The following is a 17,571-nucleotide window of genomic DNA, read 5'->3' on the forward strand; positions in this document are numbered from 1 at the left end:
TAGGAGATGGAAAGACAACACTAAACAGGGGTATATAACCCTTATCCTCCAAGAGATTACATTTTAGTGAGGCTGACAGATTTTACAATAATTATATACTAATTTACAATTGTGATTATAGCTGCATATGGGAAATTTGGGGTACTTCAACTAGTCTGATCATTCTTGAAAGATTCACATTGAGGCTCTGACTTAAGTTCTGTTGAGAAAGATATCCAGGGATTGTTTGGTGAAAGATAGAGAATTGGAGGCCTTTTCAGCAGAGGGAACAAGACAATCAAAGATTGGAAGAAGGACGGCATGTGGGAGGAAGTGCAAAGGGCTGTGTAAGGATCATGTAGTGACTTGCAGGTAACATTAATGATGCTGGACTTTTTCTGAAAAGCAAAAGGAGATCACTGAGCAGTTCCAAGTAGAAGAGTAACATGATTAGGGCTAAGAGTGGCCTCAGACAGACCAGATAACAAGCTGTTTCATATTCCTGTGGAGAAATCCCACTGCTTTGACTAGGATGGTGGCAGCATGAATAGAAAGAAGCAGACGGATTTGAAACATTTAGGAGAGGAAACCCATTGGATCTGGTGACTAAGTACAAGAAATAAGGAAAAGAAAAGGGGCAAGATAGATACAGGTATTCTTGTACTGAGAAGAGGTGTACCTTCACAAAGGTGGAGACATTGACTAAGATAGACTATGATAGAAGAGTAGGATAAAAAACAAACAAAAAACAAAACCAAGAGTAAGCCCAAAGGAAATGTTTCCAAGTAGGTAGTTGGATATCTAGAAGATAGGTCCAGGAGGGAGTTTCACATTTGAGTTATCAGTTTATAGAAGGCAGCTGAATCCATGAAGTAAAGGTGATTGTCCAGGGAGATGTACAGAATGAGAGATTTAAGAGCACACACAGGAAGAGCAGAAAGAGAAATTAAGGAAACTCTCCCATTCACCATTGCAACAAAAAGAATAAAATACCTAGGAATAAACCTACCTAAGGAGGCAAAAGATCTGTATGCAGAAAACTTTAAGACATTGATGAAAGAAATCAAAGATGATACAAACAGATGGAGGGACATACCATGTTCCTGGATTGGAAGAATCAACATCGTGAAAATGACTGTACTACCCAAAGCAATTTACAGATTCAATGCAATCCCGATCAAATTACCAATGGCATTTTTCACAGAACTAGAGCAAGAAATCTTACGATTTGTATGGAAACGCAAAAGACCCCGAATAGCCAAAGCAATCTTGAGAAGGAAAAATGGAGTTGGTGGAATCAGGCTTCTTGACTTCAAACTATACTACAAGGCCATAGTGATCAAGACAGTATGGTACTGGCACAAAAATAGAAAGGAAGATCAATGGAATAGAATAGAGAACTCAGAAGTAAGCCCAAACACATATGGGCACCTTATCTTTGACAAAGGAGGCACGAGTATACAATGGAAAAAAGACAGCCTCTTCAATAAGTGGTGCTGGGAAAATTGGACAGCCACATGTAAAAGAATGAAATTAGAACACTTCCTAACACCATACACAAAAATAAACTCCAAATGGATTAAAGACCTACATGTAAGGCCAGACACTATCAAACTCCTAGAGGAAAACATAGGCAGAACACTCTTTGACATACATCAAAGCAAGATCCTTTTGGACCCACCTCCTAGAATCATGGAAATAAAATCAAGAATAAACGAATGGGACCTCATGAAACTTAAAAGCTTTTGCACAGCAAAAGAAACCATAAACAAGACTAAAAGGCAACCCTCAGAATGGGAAAAAATAATTGCCTATGAAACAACGGACAAAGGATTAACCTCCAAAATATACAAGCAGCTCATGCAGCTTCATACCAAAAAAGCAAATAACCCAATCCACAAATGGGCAGAAGACTAAATAGACATTTCTCCAAAGAAGACATACAGATGGCCAACAAACACATGAAAAGATGCTCAACATCACTCATCATCAGAGAAATGCAAGTCAAAGCCACAATGAGGTATCACCTCACACCAGTGAGAATGGCCATCATCACAAAGTCTGGAAACAACAAATGTTGGAGAGGGTGTGGAGAAAAGGGAACTCTCCTGCACTGTTGGTGGGAATGTAAGTTGGTACAGCCACTATGGAAAATAATTTGGAGGTTCCTTAAAAAACTACAAATAGAACTACCATATGATCCAGTAATCCCACTCCTGGGCATATACCCAAAGAAAACCATAATCCCAAAAGAAACTTGTACCATAATGTTTATTGCAGCACTATTTACAATAGCCAGGACATGGAAGCAACCTAAATGCCCATGAACAAATGAATGGATACAGAAGATGTGGCATATATATACAATGGAATATTACTCAGCTATAAAAAGGGATGAGATGGAGCTATATGTAATAAGGTGGATAGAACTACAATCTGTCATACAGAGTGAAGTAAGTCAGAAAGAGAAGGACAAATATTGTATGCTAACTCACATATACGGAATCTAAAAATGGTACTGATGAACTCAGTGACAAGAACAAGGACGCAGATACAGAGAATGGACTGGAGAACTCGAGGTATGGGAGGGGGCGGGGGGTGAAGGGGAAACTGAGAAGAAGCGAGAGAGTAGCACAGACATATATATACTACCAACTGTAAAACAGTCAGTGGGAAGTTGTTGTATAACAAAGGGAGTCCAACTCGAGGATGGAAGATGCCTTAGAGGACTGGGGCAGGGAGGGTGGGGGGGACTCGAGGGGGGGGCGTCAGGGAAGGGAGGGAATATGGGGATATGTGTATAAAAACAGTTGATTGAACCTGGTGTACCCCCCCCCAAAAAAAAAAAAAAAAGAGCACACACAACTATGTCCAGAGGAACTCAATTATTTAAAGATTAGATGATAAGGATTACATCTAAGAAGGAGGAGCAGTTGCCAGAGAGGGAGAAAGGACATCCTCTGAGTGCAGAGCATGCCAAGCACACTGCCTGGCCCATGGCAACATCACATAAGTGTCATCTAGCAATGACACTGCCAGTATGACAAAGAATAACAGGGCATCATACAGAACAGCTTAGGAAAGTATAACACAGGAGAGGCAATACCTAGTGTAAGTTCATCTTTCCTAGCTAATAAACCGAGATGCTCTGGTGGCCCAGGAACCCCCTTTTCCTCCTCACAGCTGCTTTTAATTCCCACTTTATCTCTCCCATTCTTACTATATTGGCTCCTGCCCAAGATAAAATCCTTTAACTTTCAACTCATGTCTACATGGTACCTCACCTTAAGACCTATTCTTAGCAGGATCTGAGATGCAGAGAGGCCAGGTAGGAGCGGTGGGAGTGAGAGGGAAGGAAGGAAGCAGAGGAGATTCAACCCTGCAAAAGAAACCTTCATCACTAGCTCCAAATAGAAGGCAGTGTCCCTGAATCAAGCCACATATCCTCACTTCTCCAACGGACTTGAAACAACAGAAGAAATAGCCCAGGCCCACTCTCTCATGTCTTTAGCCTATGTTCTCCTGGAGTCCCCTCCTTATATCTTGTGAATCAATTCTTGTCACATTAAGTTGTACCAACCACTGACTGGTGGGACAGGGGAATACAAGAGGAAAGCTACAAGGCACGATGAGTCTGCATACTGTTCTGGTAGAGGCCAATCCATTCCTGATCTTCAGAGGCTAAACGCAATAAAATTTCCCACAATTCACTCTTCCTTGTGGTGTTAGAGACTAACTAACTGAACATCATAGATATTCAGTAAACTCATCGTGGTAATCATTTCATCATGTATGTAATTCAAATCATTAGGCTGTACTCCTTAAACATATACAGTGCTGTAGGTCAATTATATCTCAATAAAACTAGAGGAAAAGAAAAAACGCTAATTAAAGACTCTCCAGGGGTAGGCAACCTTTTTCTCTGAATAGTTTGACTTTTCAGGCCAAAAGGTCTCTGTTGCAACTACTTGATTTTGCCACTGTGGCCCTAAACTAGTCATAGACAATATATTAATGAATGAGCATGGCTGTGTTCTAATAAGATTATATTTACAAGATTAGGAGGTGGACTAGATTTGGCCCACAGACCATAGTTTGCCAGTCCCTTGCCTATAATATCATTAATGCCTTCATAGACTTCAGGCACTGAGCTCAATCAGGTTTTATAGACTGGTGTGGGGGTAACTAAAAACTAGTATTGTTTCTATGCAAAACTATCTACTACATTGCAAATGATTATTTACAAATGAATTTTGGGAACACAATCACTTCAGAGGGCATTTTGCACTCCTCATACATAATTCCCTTTAATTACACACGATTAAAAGAAAAAAAATTTGTGCATAACATGCTATTCCTTATATTTCCTATAAAATTCTGTAAATGTACTGCTCTAGATTGAATACACAAATAGTTTTTTGTTTTATAATCCCCTCTTTGTCCTTATTCTGACTATATATATTCATAAAAACAGAAGAGTTAAAACAAATCCCAAAGATTTTATTCTAAATTCCTAAAGAAGTAGGAAGCATACTGCACACAGATTGTATGCTGCAGAGGGGATTGTTCTGCCTCATTCTGCTAAATGCTTATAGTCATGACAACATCCAACACAGGTCCCTTAATCCTTATCCTTAGTTCCTGGGTTTGGAGTTCAAGGCTATCTCTATATCTAACGACTGCTGGAGTTTTCACTCTGGAGACAGTGAAACATTAACATCAAACCACATACTTTTATTATTGAATCTTCCCTATAGACTTCCTTATGGACTGATAGGTTTTCCTTGGATTTGACAGGAACAAAACACAGCCTTTCTAGATTCAGCATTAACATCTTCTCTGGGCCTGGCTAAGGACTGAAGTCAACTAGTCTGCCCCATTACATCATCGACTAGCCTTTGTCTTTTACAGAGACAATTATAGATCTTTATTTCTTAACTCACCCCACATTTATTGAATATTAGGAGCCAAATCTGAGCTAGATGCTGGGAACACAGGATGAAAGTAAGACAGATTCTGCCTTGGGAAAGCTTGAAGTCCAGTGAGGGTGCCACTTCAGGGAGAATGTGCAAATAAGGTCATCATTAAAGCTGAAAAGAGAAGCTTAATTTAATATAAATCAATAATTATTTACATCTATTTCTGAACCGTAGGTGACTTCAACAATTAATTAGAAAATGATCCTGTACAGCATGTAGAATGTTTAGCTTTTCCTCATTAGTATTTGCTCTTCCACAGATATTTGTTGAGCACATGGATTTTTATATCCCTTTTCTGTTATGGTATATCCTAACCCCTTCACCCAAGCATAAATTCTTGAAATCTTCTTTAATTCCACCTTGCTCCCATGTCCAATCAAATCCCACTGATTCTTTTGCAGATTTTCCCACATGCAACTTTATTCTCCATGAACATTGAGATCCTCATCACCTTTCATATTCTAAGCAGTTGCTTGCTAGAGGCAGCTTATGCAGGGTCACAAAAGCCAACTGCGAAATTTTCAGATATTTTGTGAGTCTACTGATAAATTATATACATTTACCATTGGTAATGAAGCTGAAAAAGTTTTCGGTTTGAAGAATATAAGTTATACAAGAGCGAGAAGTAGTTTAACAGGAGATTACATATTAGAGTTAATGACAGTAAATTTATTGGGAAAAGAATTAGCAGATTGGGATTCAACTCCATTTGGCAAACCATGATTGAACTGCAAACATAGATTGACTACTGATACAAGAGTGTGGCAAATATCAATGAAAGCATTCCGAGATATGAGATTCACAATAAAAGGTATTATATATTCTATTATTTGTAAATTGTGTTGCACATCCTTTGCATCAATAAAACTTATAATACATAAATACATACACACACTTTTTTATTTTGGAGAGTTGTCTGTTAAACATTTACCAGCACACCTCTGATTAGCAGTCACACCCTACACATATACATATAAAAGCAATAACAGCAATAAAACTTCGAAGGTGTCCTCCCAGACGGTAAAAACTTCATAGTTTATCATCCGAGGCTTTCCACAAAGCCATCCTTTCTACAGCTTTCACAATTTCTTCATGTAGACCTTCAGCGCCTGTCCTCACTGCTCTAGTCACCATTCAGCTGAGCTCTCTTACAGGTTCCAATCTTTAGCCTTTGCTTCCACTATTCTCCCAGACTGAACTGATCTGTCTTTCTCCCCACCAGTCAATCTCTACTCATCCTTCAAGAATCTGTTCGAGTCCTCCCTTCTACACAGAACTGCTAATTTATTCAGAACTGCTAATCAACGCTGGCTTGGATTTCTAGCCATCACTCAATATCTATGCCATGTTTCCAGGCATAGGGGTTGGATTATATAAAACACACATTATTCTCTGTTCTACTAATAGACTCACTTCATCTAACCCCAAGGTCATGGTCACAGCAGAGTGGACCAGAGCAAGCTCTTACTCAAGCTCTGCCATGATAATCCACATTTTCTCCCTCTCTCTACCCCTCCCTCCTTCCCCCTCTCTAACTCTCTGTCTGTCTGTCTCTCTCCGCAAACTGTTGGTAGTGGGCACTGGAGCTAAGAGGCCGTGATTTTGTAATTTGGATGGGGTCATTTCAAACCACAGGTAAGATATATAAACAGAGAAAGCGGAGGCACCAACATGCAGAGAGAAAAAGGGCACAGAGAGAATGCTGTGTTTCTTACAGAAACCTTGTTTTTCAGTTTCACTGCTTTCAACTTCATTTTTTGTCCTTGAATTTCATGAAATGATGCGACCATCTCTGCCTATAAACCAATGTTTTATATGAGCATTTTTTGTTGTTTTTGTTTTATTACTATTATTACTTGCAACCAAAAGATGCATGAATAGAACAAAACAGTAATGTCCTTGGTTCTGTATACTTCATTGGATTTCCCTCAGACACTAGCAGAGTAGAATTTTAATCGGTTGATTGCATAAAGGAAGAATTTTCGATCAAGTTTGGGGGTGGACACTAGTTCACTATGGTTCATTTCTATTTTATGCTTTCTGACCATTTGGGTACCAGTTGGGACCACCATGGTGGCTTAAATATATGTGGAAAAGCCTGGTAAAAACACCTCAGGTGCATTTATAGGATGGTAATACAATGTAGCTCTAGCCTGTTTTCAGAATCAGTGAATGGAGAAATAAAACATAGAAGAGAGACTGCATTTGTGAACTTTCATTCTACCATACGCAAGAGTAGTTGAGAATACTTTCAAATTCATACTTTGGGTTTAAATGGACGATTTGCTTCATGATAGGATATGATTAAAAATTTGCTCTGTTGTCATATACATTTCTAATGTTTTCAGATTGGGCAAAATAAACCATTTTCATATGTTAAAAAATGCCCTATAGATATAATTTTAGATTAGCATTATTTGCTTGGTTCCAATCTGAAGATAAGTTAAAATTCTATAGGATGGTTCTGACTTTCTCTTCCACATATATGTGTTTTGTTTTTTTTTTATAAATTTATTTATTTATTTTATTGGCTGTGTTGGGTCTTTTTTGCTGTGCGCGGGCTTTCTTTTAGGTTGCGGTGAGTGGGGGCCATTCTTTGCTGCGGTGCGCAGGCTCCTCATTGCTGTGGCCTCTCTTGTTGCGGAGCACGGGCTCTGGGCATGTGGGCCTCAGTAGTTGCAGCACATGGGCTCAATAGCTGTGGCTCACGGGCTCCAAAGTGCAGGCTCAATAGTTGTGGCACATGGGCTTAGTTGCTCCGCAGCATGTGGGATCTTCCTGGAGCAGGGATTGAACCCGTGTCCCCCGCATTAGCAGGCGGATTCTCAACCACTGCGCCACCTAGGAAGCCCCACAGGTATGTGTTTTGACACAAAATGCATTGTTCTTATCATACTGTTAAAATGAAAATCTGAAAATCTTTGCATTAAAATTTTTTGATGTCATGCATATGTGCATTATGCAATATAATCCTAGTGTGCAACAGACCAACGTGACTACAAAGTATAAGTATTTCTTGTTATTCAACTTTGTGCAGCCACAACAAAAACATAAAAAACAAAATCTATGGGGAAAAGCACGGATCTGAAAATATTCAAATGGACATTAACACCAAAATATTACTTAAGCTTTGAGGTGAATGCCTGAAATATAAAATATTTCAATTGTTTGGTCTTACAGGGCAGATCATTTTGATATTATGTCTCCATTGCATTTCAGTAGCAAATAAAATCACACATTTGCTATAGTTCTAAGAGGAAAAGAAGACCGATCTTCTAAATTAACAGGAATAAGAAGTTGTGCGTACTTGTGTAGATTGAAAAGGATGAAAATTTCAGTTAGAGCATTAAAACTGCATGTGCTTCAAAGCTACAGTGCAATGATTATTTATTATAAAAGGTAACATTTGTCTTGTTGTGCTTTCTTGGTAATTCACAATATTTTCTTACTCCTGGAATGAGATATCACAGAAAAGATTTCAATGATATGACAAAGACCAAGTTTTTAATGAAAAATCAGCTCAGCTCAACTCTGCCAAAAGAAATGGCTGGCTAATAGTTGCCTGTAAGGTTAAAAATAGAATATAAAATTAATCTTTTTATATCAACGATCAATGCAAGCTGAATAGTCAAAATTATTTCTCCTTATTAACCATTATCTTTAATGATTTATTGCATTCTTTATTGATAGTTTAAATTATCCCAGTGAGGTAATTAGCAGTCCTTGCAAACACAATGAAGCTGACTAAATGATTCAGGTGAGATGAGTCAGCAATGGACCAGGTGCAGAAACTGCAAACCTTGCAGTTGGGAAAATTATGGTTTATGAATTAACAACTTGCTGTTATCTCCTTCTATCTCCCTTTTTGCCAGTGGGAGTCAGCAGGCCTTCTACTCCAGGCAATAGCTAGCTTTTTCTTTCTTCTGGGATTGGAACCTTTTGCCCCACCCCACGCACTCATCCCAAACAACAAATGACATTTAATCACACACACAGGAGTCTGAATCCTAGCTCAACAACTTACAAGCCACATGGATTTAAGCAAATTGTGCAAGCTCACTGCATCTGCTTCATTTATAACATAGAGATAATAATTATACCCAACTCAGGGATCTTGTGAGAATCAAATGAGACAACAGATCAAGTGTTACAACACTGCCCAGCACATTATAAAACAGTATATTTTAGCTATTGTTATTATTAACTTGGCCCTGTCTTTTTCGTAGGAAACATCGATAGTCTGACAATGTTTGTACTAGGTACAGCTTCAGCAGGAGGGGCAGAGGATGGTCCCTGTGTGCCTAAACCCAAATCCAGAGGCTTCTTGTGGTTATCCTTGTCCCTGTTCCGATGCCTACACACACCTACAAACTGGTCTCACCTATCCCACACATTCCGCATGACCTGTCCAGTAATCTAGGTCACTTTCCCTGGACCACTGGCATTTCTAGAGGTTTGAGCTGAGGGTGAAGTTAAAATACATAGTTCGTTGCTAGTAAATAATGAAAAGAATAGACTGTTATGAGAGAATGCTCAAACGTTTGACGGATTTTCAGTGTAAATCCTTACCTTATATGAACTTTGGAAGCTGAGTTAATCTTATTGTTTTTATTAGTTTCATTTTACATTCATATACAGCTTTGTTGGGGGAAAATAAACTGAATTAGTAAGTTATTTGAATTTTTAAAGTTGACTGGAATACAGCTTTCTTCAGGAAAGTAAAATTCCCCTCCATCCCTCCCCCCATCTTTCCTTCCTTCCTTCCTTCCTTCCTTCCTTCCTTCCTTCCTTCCTATTCAAACGGTATCAATTATTCTTTCGACTCCCTAGTGGTGTGCGTGTATGCTTATTTACATTTTATATATACACATATGTTTACATTATACATAAATTCAAGTAGGGTTTGACTTTTACCTCTTATGATGAAGAAAAAGAGAGAAATTCTACAACTTCAATTATCTATAAGTTCACATTGTTTAAATCCATATCTGCCATCTAAATCTCAGTCCTGATTTCTAAACACAATGAAGTGTCAAAGTCATACAAAGTGTCAAAGCATGCAAAACCGAACTCTCCTTCTCACCTGCCTCCCCAAACCTGCTCAACACAATGGTCCCCATCTCTGCTGACGGCTCCCCCATCAATTCTGTTGCTGAAGTTAGAAACGCGTGAGCTCTTCTGGATCACTCTCTTTCCTTTACTTCCCAAAGCCAGCATGTCTTCAAGATCTCACAGCTCTATCTCCCAAGTATTTCTAGAATCTGCTCACTTCATTCCATTTCCACTGCCATCACTCTAGCCCAATCCACCTTTATTTCTTATCTGAACAGCTGAATAGCCTCCTAACTGACATTCCTATTTCTCTCTTCCTCCTCTTCAATCCATCCTCAATACAATAATTGCAGGGATCTTTGAAGAAAATTTAAGGGATCCTTAAAACTTGTGTACAGTTTCTCATCACACTGAGAATGCTGCCTGAGTCCTTAGCATAGCTGGCTTATCCCTGCAAGATCTGGCTGCTCCGGACGGTCCCATCTTCCTCACATACATCCTCATCCGTCACTCATTACAGTTCCACTCACTGGTCCACCGCTTTAGCCCACAAAGTTCTCACCTTTTGACCACTGCCCATACAGTTCCACCTCCCAGCCTAGCACTGTCTCCCTGTCATTTGTATGGATGGCTCCACCCACACCTCAAGTCTCAGTTTATATATCACCCCCTCAGAGAAAACATCTCTGGCCACCTTCTCCACAACAGGACACCCTTCCAAACTGCATTTTATCAAATCATCCGTTTACTTCCCTAAAAATACTTTCAGCCGTTTGTAATGTATGTATTAATTTATTATTTAAGGTTGATACTCTCTCTCCCCACGAATTCAAAGCTGCAAAAGAGGAATGACCATGGCTATCCTTTTTGCCATCACATCCCTGATAGCTAACACACTGCTGAACACATAGTGATTACTCAATAAATGATTAGGAGAATTAAAATGATTCAACAGAGGAAACATTTACCAAGTTGGCCTTCACTCAAATTCACTCAAATATTAGCCATGAGTACAAGTTTAGCTGAATATATATATATATATATATATATACACATAAAACTTTAAAAAGTAATACTCTAACTAGTTGATAAATATATCTTTTGTTCCAATGCACAATAATAGAGGCTACCTGTGGTGACATTTCTTAGGAGAATGTCGGATCCAAGGCCAAACAGGAAGAAACCTTCTATCAGCTGTGATGTCATGCTGTAGAAAGGTGGGTGGGTACACAGGCAGAGCTGACAAACCCTGAACTACATTAACAAGGGGGTATTTCTTTCCACCGACTCCCCCCAAACCGCATCCTTATAACTTCACACACACAAACATACACACACACAGCAGTTACATTTATCTCTAGGAAAGATACACAAGAAAAGTAAGCTCTCTATCTAAGAAACCTCCTCAGTATATTCTAAAGTTGATAGAAATAATGTGGTGGGGATAAATAAGAAGCAAAGAAGAATAAAATAAACTCTTTATGTTAGCAGTGTGGAGGGCCAGCTGTTTTAGCAATGTAAAAATACATTTATGTGTAAACCAAGTTTTATAGTGTGAGATTATAATTAATTTTCAACCCTGTTCTAACTTTTAATGTAGAACACTTTTGCAAATTGATATTTATTATTCAACCTAGATGGGACAGTCTCTAAAATTTCACATGTATTATCTTATACCAAAATCAGAAAGCCAGAAAGAACTTATCCCATTACTAAAACCATACACTTTCTAAGGACATAAGAATAACCATTGACTAATTTAATATTCTCTTCGCTAGATCTTCTCTGCATATTTTAAGGCTTCCTACCTCAATGTTTTGTTCATACCATTCCACTCACATTCTCCCATTTCCTCCACTAAAATTCTGCCCATCTTTCAAGTTTCGATTTAAATCTCAGTTCTTCTGCAACATCTCCACTAATTGTCATTGCCTAGATTTATTCCAAAGTTACTATTTCTTTGCTTGACTATCTGGGCCAATTATCTCCCAAGTATTAGAGATACTGGTACCCTTAGGTGACATCAAGTTGGTGTAGAATAAGATAGGAAATTAGCAGGCACAGATATTCAAGTAAATAAATATATTATAGATGATTTTAATATCTCCCTTGTGCTATCCCAGCTCTAACTCAACTCTTAAAGAAGCATAAAGAACTCTTTCATTTTTTGAGCCTGTTTTCTCATTTGTAAAACGAGGGGAAGAAGTAAAAGATCTACAAGATCTCCCCCTGTTAAAAATATGTTGTTACTGAATTATTAATACATTCACACGTTCATTCATTCAGCACTTATGTAGCTCGTTACATGCCAATCAAGTTAATAAGCTCTATAGACACAAATTAGTTATGACACTACCCTGGAGGAGTTACTTTTCAGAAAGGACCAGGGTGGGGTAGGGGGATCTGAAATCATGTACTATAGGATATATCCACACCTTGAAGTATTTTAAAAGTAAGAGGTATGTAATCAATAATACAGTGTCTAACTCACCCTGTGAATTTCAGGAAAGATACTCAGAGCGTACAGTGTTCTAGCTGAGACTGTACAGATGAAAAGCAGATGTTCCCTTCAGACAAAGTGGAGAAGGACCTTCCAGGGAGAGGGACCAATAAGGATAGAGGCGCAGAGATTAGGTAGAGTGGGATATTAGGTAAAATTATGTTAAGTTTGGAGTTATATTAGGTCAATCACAGTTGAAAATGGACAATATCATATATTTCAACCTAATATAACAATTGTTTATTTTAAACTTTTACTTATGGTATTTGCTGTTCTGTGTTGCGTGTATGTCTTAATTCTGTGATTACTTTGAAAGCTTGTGGCATGAAAGGCCCATTACTTATATAAGAAAGTCATTTAATTGGACAGAGTAGCTTCTCAATAAATATGTAATTAATATGACATGATAATTCATTTAGACTTTAAAAATAACTTATCTGAATAACATCATAGAGACTAAATAGTAAGGTTAAATAAATCTTGCTTCGTAAGTCTTGCTTAAAAATATAGCATCCTCATTAACTTAACCACCATATATTTCGATGATTTTTCCCTAGTAAGTAAATAGAAAAAGTATTATTTGTATCAGCAGAGTATTACACTGCATCTGTCCCAGGAAATCTGCTTTTTTAATCATTTAACTTCTAGCTTGTACAATTCTGACTGCCACAGAGAATATACTTACAGTAAGTATGTGGCACCTGGGAATTGGTAAATAATGAAAAATAGTAATTTACATAAAAGACCCAATGATAGCCTTCCAGTGGCATATCATATCTCTAAAAGCAAGCAAAGTGTTTTACTCAAAGGGTACTTGAGTATGCATAAAATGAGGACACATTATTTTCTAAGCCTTCTACGCTTTTATAAAAAGTCGTATAATTATATAATGATAGGCTGACATGTTCATGAAAAATAGGTGCAAATCACTGTGAGCGTCCAAGCAGTGCCGCACTCTTCAGCAATAAAGATGGAGCAATTCAACGAGGAGAGGTCAGGAAAATGCAAAGAAACACATTAGTTATGTTTTGCAGGAAAATATTAAGATAATCATTTTTAAATCCATGCTTGAAATGCAGTTCTATTTACATAATTCTGTGGTTCAATATCATGAACTGACTGTAATTTTTGACACAGCAGTTTAGGAACAGATTGATTCCAGAATCATCCTCCTATCTTAGGAAGACATGGCACAGACATTTTTTAAAAAATGTGTCCTGAATGCCTACCATGTGCAAAATTTGTGCCAGGAACAGTTTAAGATGCAAAGATAACTAAGACATAATCACCTTGTAGAAAGATACATATTAGCTATAAATGCCTCCTTAGTCTCACGACTATTTCTGGGGAAGACTGTCCTGACATTAAAAGATATAGCATATATATACACACGGGTATAGCTGGGAAGTAGAAGTTGTAAAATACCAAATATAAGAAACTGCCAATCCCCTACCTTATTTTATACCACTTGATTTTGCTTTCATATAGCAGTACCATGAGAGTGCTTATAGGCTATTGGGCAGTTAAACTAACATTGCAATTAGGTAAATGGCTTCTTAACTTTTGTGACTAGTCTGCCGATGTTGGCATATTCTATGCTGCTGCCTCAGCATTTAAAACTACCAGAAGAGTGTAAAGCAAAGTGCCCATTAAATACAAGAATACAAATCAGCATGTGAATCTAATTTTTCATGATATTATTTCTAATTCATTCAAATGAATTTTGATGAACTCCAAATAAAAGGAGTCTAAATTAATGGCATTAATGTATAAAGGGAGATAACATCTTTTAACACAGATAATCTTTTTTTAAAACTTAAAATTATTTAAGGTTTCTATAATTTATTTGTTCACTATAATAACATTTTTACTTTGCTGAAAATAGGAGAATCAATGGCTTATTTTTAAACCCTACTGATCCACTTTTAATTTTCCATTTCTTCTTATCTTTTCATCTTTTATATCCACTTCAATTAACTTTTTTTATAGAGCTTTTAACAGTGTTATGATGCTCACTAGTTCAATGATTTTGCTTATTAAAACCTGAGGCCCATTAAAAAAAGTACACGCATAGAACATTTTCCTGAAATTATTAAACAAAATCTTGATTACATGAGCTAATCTTTACATAGCACTAATGCTTTATCATTATGAAATACTCTTAGAAACAGATTCATACTGAAGTTGCATCATCCTATGCAGAATACTGAATTATGGCAACAGAAATAAAAGATGCTACACATGGTCAGATTGGTAAAATGAGATAAAACTTGAAACTTCTCTGGATGTTTGCCCTGATGTAGATATCAATGGGATAGATAATTATATAAAACATATATCTATCAAAATAAATTTTTAAAAAACAGATAATACTATGTTTACATAAGACAAATGCTCTGTGACATTTCTAGAGACACCTAATCCACAAAATAATTTAACAGATTACAAAACTAAGGCTCAAAGGGGCAAAAGAGCACACCCATGGAGCAAATTATGGTGGAGGTCAGCTTTCATCTGGCATCAATGTGATTGAAAAGCCTGTGATTTTTTTTTTTTATTTTCTATGTTATACTGTCTTGTCTTTAGATTATTTTTTAAAAAATTATAGAGACTGAGGTGGGAAGAAGGGTGAACTGAAAATTCTAACCAGAGTGTGACATTTAGTTTGTAGGACTGTGGACATAATCACATATTAAAAGTACATTGTCAATGAGGAAAAAAAATGTACCTAAATCCACTTAGAGTAGACTAAGGCAATAATGTAGCCTCAGAGAATAACAATGTAGCATGCAATAAGGGACACATTCTAGAATGTCTCATTTTCCAAACTTATCTCTCCAAACAATCTCCACTCCTCATCTTAGAAGAGTATTTCCAACTCAATGGAATCTGGTAGCCGGAAAGGAACCTCAAGTACAATGGGAGTTAACAAACAGGACATATTTTCTATATGAATATCTGACCAGTTTAATTTCCTTTTAAAAACTGAATCAGAGTGACAGACAACACATTTGGTAAAGCTTCAAACCCGCCTGTTTGGCTGAAATCATTACAGGAGCAGGTGGCTTTTATTCTGTTGGACGTTTCCCAGTTGTACAGCTGCTAAATGGGAAGTAAAGAGAGCAGCCACTCCCAGAAGGATGTGTGCCCAGGAAATCTGGCCTTTGGTAGAGCCAATCCCATGAAATGTGAAGGCTCCTTTCTGAATAGCCAGAGACAGACCAAAATATACCTTCTAATGTTATTTTATTTTGAGACACATCATAATACCATATACATACACATATTCAGACTTATTTAAATATATTTTTAAAAAATGACTTTTCAAACATATTGATTTGATGAACCAAAAGTAGCCTGTAAAATATTTACCTTAAATATTTACTTAATACAACTGCTTTGAACAGGAAATGTATGGAACCACTGCAAGCTGAGATGATGTTGTGGCCTTCTCATCCATTTCACTAACTTGATTTTTATATGGCCTTCTCATCCATTTCACTAACTTGATTTTTATATAAGATTAAATTAAAAATTAAGAAAATGGGTTTTATTAAAGAAATTGGCGGGTATATTTTGAATACTTAACAGAGATCAATAGTTCTTAAGTATTTAGTATTAAAAAATTATCCTGGATACTTGCTTAAATTCAGATTGCCTCATCCTGTTCCCTGAGACTTAGATTCTGTAGGTACGGAGTTGGGCACAGTAACCTTAATTTTTAATAATTTCTCCAATCCCTATTTTCAGGAAGACCATATGGAGATCATACTTGAGAAATATGAGCCTGAGAAGGCAACTCTAAAACTCCAGTCCCGGCATAGAAATAAAGTGATTTTAGAGGAATTCTTGGTTTTATTTCCTTTTTAACAAACATCAATTTATTTATAACGATATTTCATATTAAACTCTACTTTAGCAGATAAAGTTTTTCAATACTGAACAGCAGGGTTTGATAGCTATGTGTACTGTAGCTTTTATTTTTATTGTCACAGTAAATGACCACCTAATATTTTTATATTGTGAGACAGATTTTGTTGCAGAAGGCAGATGCAGAAAGTGCTAGAAATTAGGTTGCTTGTAATACAGAGTTCCATTTCTTCTGTCACGCACCACACTATAATTATAACATTTATGCCCATGTAGTATTTGTTTCTTTTTTAAATTTTCATAGTAATATATGTTCTCAAGTTCGATTTATTTTATTACTCCGCTTATGACATGTGTTTACAGATACCATCATTAATTAACCTCTTTATGCTTCTGTTTTCTTATTTCTGCCAAGAACATACTAGTATTACCATTAGGGTGAGGATTAAGTGAGGTATTATATGTGAAGCACTTATCTGTGTTCAGCGCATGAAAGCTATTGTTAATAATATTTATTATTAGTATGTTAGATGGTCAATGTAGCTCTGTAAGCTGACAAAGTATGATTTAAGCTTTTCTATGATAGGGCATTACTGAAACCACACATTCATGTTTGTGTTAATTTAGAAGATCTTTGCAGTATCTGCCTATATTTCCCTTTCAGAAATAAATGAAAACAACAAATACTGAGAAATGTGTTATTTTTAGGATAGGCATGGGGCAGTTTCTTCCTGTGAGCAACCAGAAGAAACCAAACCTTGATTTCAGATTTCTGTCCTCTATAACAGAAAGGGAATAGTTTTCTGTTTCAAGCTGCCCACTGTAAGCTAATTTGTTACGGAAGCCCTAGGAAACAAATACTCTCATTATTCCCCTTAGTTCCCCAACACTCCTTTTTCTGCCTATAAACAGCTCTCCTTTCTCCCTTCATGGTGATTTGCCACCTTTAGGGAAGCTTCCTTGATTCCTGAACTATTTTTTCTTAGTGCTCCCATAGCTTACACTTTTCTTTTTCAAAATCTAAAGCAGAAAGTATTACTATATTGTATCCTGTTCTGTTGTTTAAAAGTCGTCCTCTATCATATTACTAGCTCTTGGAAAATGTAGCTTGGGCCTTTTCCTTCTAAATCTTATAACTCCTAGTAAAACAATAATTTCCGTAGAAAATGGAAAGTGTCAGTCATATGAATG

At 37.0% G+C, this 17,571-nt stretch overlaps 1 protein-coding gene across 12 annotated transcripts in view; it reads right to left on the reverse strand.

The window, feature by feature from the left end:
- ROBO2 (roundabout guidance receptor 2) overlaps positions 1 to 17,571 on the reverse strand; it is a 570,793-nt gene that overhangs the window by 204,400 nt on the left and 348,822 nt on the right. Inside the window, exon 1 of one of the 12 annotated variants that reach the window (XM_057696202.1) lies at positions 4,923 to 5,016. The exons of the other annotated variants lie outside the window; for them this stretch is intronic. Coding sequence (XP_057552185.1) covers positions 4,923 to 4,929 — 7 coding nt within the window. The 5' untranslated portion in view covers positions 4,930 to 5,016. Of the gene's footprint in view, positions 1 to 4,922; positions 5,017 to 17,571 lie in introns of those variants that run through there. 12 annotated transcript variants of the gene reach the window in all.

This window comes from Hippopotamus amphibius, chromosome 10, assembly GCF_030028045.1.
Source record: "Hippopotamus amphibius kiboko isolate mHipAmp2 chromosome 10, mHipAmp2.hap2, whole genome shotgun sequence".
NCBI classification, from domain to species: Eukaryota; Metazoa; Chordata; class Mammalia; order Artiodactyla; family Hippopotamidae; genus Hippopotamus; species Hippopotamus amphibius.